At 41.8% G+C, this 9,201-nt stretch overlaps 1 protein-coding gene across 1 annotated transcript in view; it reads left to right on the forward strand.

The window, feature by feature from the left end:
• MTMR8 (myotubularin related protein 8) overlaps positions 1 to 8,862 on the forward strand; it is a 92,350-nt gene extending 83,488 nt beyond the window's left edge. Inside the window, 3 exon segments of the mRNA XM_058658791.1 lie at positions 5,747 to 5,870; positions 8,249 to 8,508; positions 8,544 to 8,862. Of these exon segments, the coding sequence (XP_058514774.1) occupies positions 5,747 to 5,870; positions 8,249 to 8,508; positions 8,544 to 8,676 (517 nt within the window). The 3' untranslated portion in view covers positions 8,677 to 8,862.
• Positions 8,863 to 9,201: the final 339 nt, after the last annotated feature.

Consider the following 9,201-nt stretch of genomic DNA (forward strand, 5'->3'; position numbering starts at 1 on the left):
TTAGTTTGGATAAAACTATATATTTGGGGCCCAGTGCGGTACCCTAGCAGCTAAAGTCCTCCCCTGCACTTGCCAGGATCGCATATGGGCACTGGTTCTAATCCCGGCAGCCCTGCTTCCCATCCAGCTCTATGCTTGTGGCCTGGGAAAGCAGTCAAGGATGGCCCAGAGCCTTGGGACCCTGCACCTGCATGAGAGATCCAGGGGAGGCTCCTGGCTCCTGGCTTTGGATTGGCTCAGCTCCGGGCATTGCAGCCACTTGGGGAGTGAATCGTCGGACAGAAGATCTTCCTTTCTGTCTCCTCTGTTTATCTGCCTTTCCAATAAAAATAAATAAATCTTTAAAAAAATAGGAAAAGAGAACAGAGATAAGAACACCTCATAAATCATGTTGCATTTGTGCTCCACTCCCCCCCAATACCTTGAATTTTTTATGTTACATTTGATGTCTCTACGTTACATGTTATTTCTTTTTTTTTTTTTAGATTTATTCATTTTTTATTACAGCCAGATATACACAGAGGAGGAGAGACAGAGAGGAAGATCTTCCGTCCAATGATTCACTCCCCAAGTGAGCCGCAACGGGCCGATGCTGCGCCAATCCGAAGCTGGGAACCAGGAACCTCTTCCGGGTCTCCCACGCGGGTGCAGGGTCCCAATGCATTGGGCCGTCCTTAACTGCTTTCCCAGGCCACAAGCAGGGAGCTGGATGGGAAGTGGAGCTGCCGGGATTAGAACCAGCACCCATATGGGATCCCGGAGCGTTCAAGGCGAGGACTTTAGCTGCTAGGCCACACCGCCGGGCCCGTTACATGTTATTTCTTAACATTTAATATATTTATAATGACTTTTATTCTTCACGTAGATAATGTTATTTATATACCATGTTGATAGTATCAGAGAATTCTGCACTTGTTGGTGTACTCTTACCAGTGAGTTTTCTACCTTCTGATATTTTCTTTTTATTTATGTCTCTTTCACTTCAAAACAAAACTCCCTTGAACGCTTCTTGTAATACAAGTGTGATGTAGACAAATTCTCTCAGCTTTTATTTGTCCAATAATGTCTATCTCTTTGATCCTGTTTGAATGAGAACTTTAACTTTGTTGGGTGCAGTAGTGGGGGAATTGTTCTTTCCTTAGTGCTGGAGAAGTTTTGTCATAATCTCTCTAGGATGTGAGAAATCTATAGTTAAATGAATTGGAACCTGATTGCATGTTACGTCTATTCTCTTGTAGCTTTGAAAATCCTCTTTATTTTTAATGTAGAGAGATTGGCTCTAATATATCTTAGGTTATACTTCGTTGATTTAAATCTGTTTGGTGATCTCTGACCTTCCTGTACCTTGATAGTTTTTTTTTTAATCTTTCTGTGGATTAGGAAAGTTTTAGGTCATCATCTCTTTGAAAATACTTTATACTCCTTTGGTATTCTTAAATCCTTTTTTGATCTAAATAATTCTGTTATTTGCTGCTTTCATGCTATCCCAATATTTCCCCTAAGCTTTCTGCATTCCTCTTAATTCTTTTCTCCTTTTTTCCCCCTCACATGTGTATTTTCAGACAGCTTATCATTGAGTTCAACTGTTATTCTTTTTGATCCATTGTTTTAGTGATACCTTTATCACATTTTTATTTTCTCTTAGCATATTTTTTCATTTGAAGGACTAAGGCTTGATTTTGTTTACTTGCATCCATCTCTTTTCCAGTCTTTATGTCAAAGTATTAAGTTATTTCTTTTTTTATTTTGTTTTATTACACAGTTTCATAGGCTCTGGGATTCCCCCATGCCCTCCCCCCATGTTGGATTCCACCACATTGTTACAGTAGTACAGTTCATATCCAGTCATGATTCCTTCATTGCGAGCATGAACCATGCATAGAGTCCAGCATCTTATTGTCCAGATAATTTCAACAGCTTCCTTGGGGAGACCCTCTCTGGTCTGAAAGTAGAGCTGGCAGAATATCATCCCTTCCAATAAAAAGCCACAACATAGAAGTTATTTCTGTTTGTCATTTTGAATCCCATTGAGTTTCCTAAAAACTGGGATTTCAAAATCTTCATTTAAACAAGTTGGAAATTTCAATTCCTATGTAGTTGGTTTCTGGTTTCTTATTTTGCTCTTTAATTGTGGTTTCCTGGAAGTTCTTGATGCTTGCTGGAGTACAGTCATTGCTCATTGAAGGATGAGTTTTAGTAATCTGGCTTTATATATGGCTGTCCTAGAAATTCTAAATGTTTTCTGTTGCTGCGGTGGCTTTGCTGCCTGATGCTGCACCTGTCAGGTTCTGGTAATGCTGATTTGGGTGGAGACTCAACCAAGACTGTGAAATTCAACTGGACACTGAAGCAGGTCCAGGGACTCAGCTCGTAGGTGCTGACTTGTGAACAAGGACCGATGGAATCTTCTCAATCTACTGATTTACTCCCCCAGAATAGCAGGGCTGGGGCAGGCTGCAGCCAGGAACCTGAAACTCCATCCAGGTCTCCCACATGAGATGTTGGAGCCCAAGTACTTAGCATCCTCCACTGCTTTCCCAGATGCATTAGCATGGAACCGAATCAGAAGCAGATCATCTGAAACTTGAACCAGCACTCTGATGATATAAGATGCCAGCATTGCAGGCAGCAGCTTAACCTGATTCACCACAATTCTGGTTCCTGTTTGGTTTTGTTTTTGTTTGTTTTTCCTTTTTAAAGTTTCTGCTGCTTTGTTGAAATTCTCTTTCTCACTTTTCTGACAAATTGCTTTTCCTTCCCAGCTGTGGTCAATGGCCTAGGTTGCATTGTACCTAGGCAACTGCTACACTCCTGGGAAAAAAGCAAGTAACAGCTGATGGGCATCTTCAGCCTGGTTAATGCCAAATCTGTGTTACCCATACCGCTGTGCCAGCATAGTCACCTAGATTATTCTATTCTTTTTTCTAAAGCTATGTTGGCAGTGGGGGCGGGGAGTGGTTCCATGTCTGTGAGGCCTGGGGATGGGGGTGTCCAGTGAGGCCTGAATCACCTGGCTTGGGTCCTTAGGCCTGTCTGCATGGTGGGTGCTAGGTCCATGTGCCCCAGGGGCTGAGGGTTCAGCAGGGTCCAGCCAATGGAGCCAGGTGAAGCCCTCTGGTTGCCCAGCGACACGCTTGTTGGAGCTTGGTGTATGGGCTTGCAGAGGACTGAAGATGGCATAGGTGGAGACATGCAGGGACATGAAGGCTCATATCCGGAATTGCTGGTCTGACCATAGAGTGCATGTGTCAGCACTGGGCCTCAGTGGTAAAGACGGAGCAGTGGATGGCATACTCAGATGCTCATGGAGGATATGGCAGCCCACTGAGACCTGTAGAGGACATCTGGTACCACAGCAGAAGAAGGAGGGCAGAACAAATTGGACAACTACCCCAACCAAGCAATGACAGCAAATATGTGGGCGAATGGAGACGCTAAGGTCAACTATGTCAGCCAATAGACCTTAGAAAGATTTTTTTCTTCCTTGGATTGATGAGATTAACAGCATTTCACAACTGTCAAAACCACTTATGCAGAACCCACAGAACATGCTCCACACTGGTGACCCTGGTATGGCTGTTCCCCATCCCCAAGTACTGGTGCAGTTGGGTGCTTGGTGTGGCTTCTCCCCTTATCTCCCCCCACCACATCCCCCAGATACAAGAAAAAAAAAGAAAATTTGGAAACAATAGTCTCACCCACTTTCCCCTAACCCTTGATCCTTCCCACCCTGATCAACTATGTAAACATCATCAAAACTTAAAAAAAAATTTTTTTTAAATTGTTTTTCCTGGGTTTTTCCATGACAGTTATTTTTAATTCTTTCAGATATGTCATGTATTTCTACTTCATTAATGTCAGTTTTTAGTATTTTAGCTTGGTCCTTTGTTTGGATTGTTTCCTTTTGCTTCTTTTTCCTGAAATCTTTTTGGTTTTTATTTGTCTCTCATGGTTAAAAAAAAAAAAAAAAAAAAAAAAAAACAAAAAACGGCACCTCTCTCAGTCCTATGGATCAGCCTTTCATACAAGACTTTGACAAACCAACCTGCCTGTAATTTCCATGGGTCTTTCAGATCTTTATGCTAGTCTGAAGGGTTCTCGTTGTTGATAGCAGCCCCCAAATATTTAATCATAATGTCCATTCCCATCAGTATTCCATTCGGGCAATACAGAACCCGTTTCCTTGCTTGGAAGTTGGAATTCCCTGATACATGGAGAAGTTAGAGATGCTTGATATGAGGTCCAACTATTTCTATCCCTAGGGAAAAGTTGGAATACAAAAATTTCACCTATTCACTCCATGTTGGGCTAGAGACAGGAGCTGTGGCATTTGCCTACATTGTAGTTCAGATTTCCAATCTGTGTTCTATAGTTCCTAGGTTACTGTTGCCACATTCTGACAACTGTCTGAGACAGGCAAGAAAGAAGGCAGTCCTTCATGTATCATCTGGAGAAAGTAAGATGTTAAAATTATAGTCCAGTTGTCTCTGTATTCAGGTGCAAGTTGGGACTTCGGCTTTCCTCCAAAGCATTTGGCACTGTGCTGAGGGTAGGTGTAGCGATTATGATGAGTGGATGTTTCCACTTTTCCTGATGGTTTCACTATGGCTAGCTGCACACTTGTGAGATGACGGAGACCTTTTATCTTAACTAGTTTGTAGATTTCTTTCCTGTGTTGCTGTTGAGTCCGTGTGTCTGAATGGGAAGGAGAGTTCAAGCCCTACTGTTCTGTCATCTTGCTGACTTCACCCATCCCATTATTATTTTTTAAAATTACATTTGAGTCTATAATTTTCTTTTTTTTAAGTAATCTTCATTTTTATGTGAAAAGCAGATTAATTTTTTTTTTTGGAAAGTCAGATATAGAGAGGAGGAGACACAGAGAGGAAGAACTTCCACCCGGTGATTCACTCCCCAAGTGACCACAATGGATGGAGCTGAGCTGATCCGAAGTTAAGAGCCAGGAGCTTTTTCCTCTGGGTCTCCCACGCAGGTGCAGGGTCCCAAGGCTTTGGGCCATCCTCAACTGCTTTCCCAGGCCACAAGCAGGGAGCTGGATGGGAAGCAGGGCTGCCGGGATTAGAACCGGTGCCCATATGGGATCCTGGTGTGTGCAAGGGAAGGACTTTAGCCACTAGGCTACCACAGCAGGCCCAAAAGGCAGATTTTTACAGAGAAAGGAGACGGGGAAAGACCTTCCATTTATTTGCTAGTTCATTCCACAAATGGACACAGTGCACTGGGCTGAGCTAATCCAAAGCCAGGAACCAGGAGCTTCTTAGGATCTCCCACATGGGTGCTGGAGCTCAAGTCTTTGGGCCATCCTCCACTGAGTTCCTAGGTCATAAGCAGAGAACTAAATGGGAGTAGAACATCTGGGACACAAACTTGTGTCCATATGGGGTTCTAGTGCTTGCACGTGGAGGATAAGCTTGCTATGTCATTATGCTGACCCCTTGGGTCTATTAATTTTCTCCAGTTAAAAATTAAGTTGATTTCTGAAAACAATCTCAAGTTTACTGCACTTCAAAGTTGAGTGAGAAGTTTTTTTCCTTTAGCAGAGATCTTTCTGCAGGTAGCTTTACTCTTCAGTTATGAGTATGCCCAACCTTTTAATGTCATCAAAATTGCATTATTTTGAGATCCCATTCCCAAGGCTAATATTTTCTCAGCAAAAGAAAACATTGGCAGTCAATTCTTCCAGCTAAACTAACCCGCTAACTAATAAACTTCTTGTTTATTCAAGGTTCTGGTGTAGTGTTTATAATTGTTCTGACAAAGAACTATAGCCCAAGCAGAGCATACCAGAGAGACTGCTGGAATTTAAAGAACAAAGAGCAATGAAGGCAGACGTGCAAAAAGTAGAAAAGGTGAGAAAAAAGAGATCTTTATGCTCTTCTGCGCAGGTTCAGCCTTCTTGGAGTTGCATTCATAGTTTCCATCTCCCTGAATGATTTGTTGCACTGTTAGGCTTCTAAGTGTCGCATGTGGATGAAGTACCAGGAATAACTCCTTTTCTTCTTAAAGTGGGTAAATATTACATTCAGCAAGGTAAACAAGTGTACTGATTCCCTTTTGGGATCTGAATGGAAATGATTAGGAGCATAAAGAGGAATAACAAGGAAATTACACTGGCATTTGTTATCAAAAAATAACAGTTTGAGTTTACTGATAAGAACAGTGAAATTGCTATATTTCAAATGACCAAAATCTTATAAAAGAGTAGTGTTATCTCCTTCCCATTTAGATTACAAACTCTGCTCTTTGAGTGATTGTGCTATGTTTGCTGATTTTGCTTTACAATACCAACAAAACTGAAGTTGGACATGTGTTTTTAGTGACATGTTAAAAACTGGTGCTTATTCCAACTGCATATGGAATTTTGGGATCCCTAAGGAGTTGTTTGAACAACAAGGGAGGAATTTCTTTTAAAAAAAAAAAGAATTCTTGTAAAGGGTGTGCTATTTAGTAATTGGGTGTGAACCTACTTTAGGCCAGATAAGGCATTGCTTTTTTTTTTTTTTTCTGCTCCCTAAAAGTAAATAAATAACCTTTTCGGTGAAAATTAATTTGGGAGATTGCATCAGATCCCAAACTTTTGAATGATATCTTTTGGAGGCAAAATCCAGTTACTTGTTTATATTTTTTAAGATATTTATTTTTAATGGAAAGATACCCGGAGAGAAGGAGATACAGAGAACATCTGTGTGCTGATTCACTCTCCAAGTGACCAGCAACGGCTGGAACTGAGCCGATCTGAATCCAGGAACCTGGAGCCTCTTCCAGGCCTCCCACACAGGGGCAGGGTCCCAAAGCCTTGGGCTGTCCTCAACTGCCTTCCCAGGCCACAAGCAGGGAGCTGGATGGGAAGTGGAGCTGCGGGGATCAGAACTGGCACCCATATGGGATCCCGAGGCTTTCAAGGCAAGGACTTTAGTTGCTAGGCTACTGCTCTGGGTCCACTTGGTTCTGTATTTAAAATGAGCAAAAAGTGAAACATAACGTAAAGTAATAGGAAACAAGTAGTCCTTGCAAGCTACAACCCTAGGCAGAACTGAGAAGCAGGTATACTTCTTGGGACTTTGTACCTACTATTTTAGCTATTAAGCAGGTCCGGTATTCTAGACACACCCCTCTTACTTACTCCTTCCTGATTCTGTTATGACCACTGAGGAGTGATCCAGCAGATGGAAGACATCTCTCTCCTTCTCCTTCTCCCTCCTTCCCCTCTCCCTTCCTTCCTTCCTTCCACTTTCCTCCCTTGCTGTTCCCTCCCTTCCTCTTTCGCTCTCATTTCCTCTCCCTCCCTCTCTGGCTCTCTCCCCCTCCCTCTCTGACTCTCTCCCCCTCCCTTCCTCCTCTCTCTTTTCTCCCCCTCTCATAACTCTGCCTTTCAAGCAAATAAAATATTTTCAAAAGGCAATATACATGAAAAAGTTAGAAAATGACAAATAGAGTAAAATGCAAAATGAAGTTTAGTAAGGCATCCCCTGACAACTACACATACAGCACCTCTCGCCAAGGCTGTTTTTATTATAAATCACTGTGATTTTATGATTTTTCAGAAACATGAAAATTATATGTCTGTATACTAAGGTAGAAGAGACTCTTAACTGTAAACCATGAGCTCATAGGTGTCCTTACATGGGCTTCTTAAATTATGCTTAAACAGATATACATGCATTCTTTTTGTAAAGTTCATTGTTTTCTTGAAATTTTACTGAGATCTATGACACGAAAGAATCGCTGTTATAAAATATCAGTGACTCATCATTGTCATCCCTAAAAGCAAAGTTATCCATTGGCAGGAGCATGAGGCAGCAAATTAATCATATGCTTTGGCATTAGAAAATGCAACTCTGCATTCCCTAAATTGGTGAATTTGAGTGACTAGCACCTTCAGTGAGTGTCTGTTTCTTCATTTATAAAATTCAGCTAATACCTAGCTAGTAGGTCTCTTAAAAAAATAAAAGGACTTAATCTATATAATGTGTTCCACAAATATTCTATGTTAGTGATCCTCTTTCCTGTTTCCCCCATCCCAGTAATAAAATTGTATGTTATAATAAAAGAAAAAAATTTTGAGATTCTTTAGTGGTAGAGCTTTTCAAGCACTATCACAGGTCATAAGGAAGAGATCATTTGCTACCATATAAGTGACAATAGCAGGATCTTAACAGGCCAGTATAATAGTTACCTAATCTTTCTCATATTAATTCTGTTCAACTATTCCTTGCTCCTGAGATAGAAACTGAAAGCCTGTGATGATCCACCAGAAGAGAGCTATACCTGTTCTCAATTTGGGAACTTATCCCAGCACCTGGGAAGTTCTTTTACCAATGCTCTTGGCTTTATGGGTACTGGTGGAGACCTGAATACTTTGATGGAGAATCACACACTGTCTATAGAAGGAGGTCTCCAAGCTCAGATAGGTTGAGTAAAAAGCCAGTATGGTGCCATCCACCATGGCTGTTGTCGCAGTGCTATAGACAGCTTTAGGACCCTAAAGGTCTCTGGAGATGTCTGTCTCCCTGGACCACAGGCTTCTCTGGAGACTTGGGCATCTCTGAGCCCAGGGGCTGCTCTGAAGACATGAACACCTTTAAGGCTGCAGGTTTCTCTGAGGCACACACATGTCTGAATTTACTAGCATCTCCACAGACATGGGTATTTTAGGAGATGTGGACATCTTTGAAGACAGACGTCTCCAAGACAAGCAAGAGGAAAATGGACTACAACAAGCAACAATGAGCTAGCTACTGTGGTAGGTGTGTGTAATTGCAGCAGCCACATGATCTTTATCCTAAAGAGGGCTATGCTGCTTTCTCGGTTGTTACAAATGAGTGAGGCCAGGACCCTCCTCCTCCTGACTTGAGAGTCTAGAAGGAGATTTAGGCCAGTTACTGATTAGACAACCAATGTATACAAATCAACAGAACCCAAGGAGGGCATTGTAGAAACTCTGGTTTCTACAGAATTGTAGGCAACAGAAAGAATGTGTTAATGGGATTTAGCTTTTAAAATGTTGTCTTTCAGCAGGGAGAGTTATGGGGAGGGATCCACTATCCTTTTTCATTGATAAGCATCCCCTAATTTTCTGTCCTCATTTCCATAGTCTGAAACTGCAGTGAAAACATTGTCACAGAAAAAAAAATTAGGCCCTATTGAAGTTGATGGAGAGATATATGCAGTAGGGAAATA

Source organism: Ochotona princeps, chromosome X (assembly GCF_030435755.1).
Source record: "Ochotona princeps isolate mOchPri1 chromosome X, mOchPri1.hap1, whole genome shotgun sequence".
NCBI lineage: Eukaryota > Metazoa > Chordata > Mammalia > Lagomorpha > Ochotonidae > Ochotona > Ochotona princeps.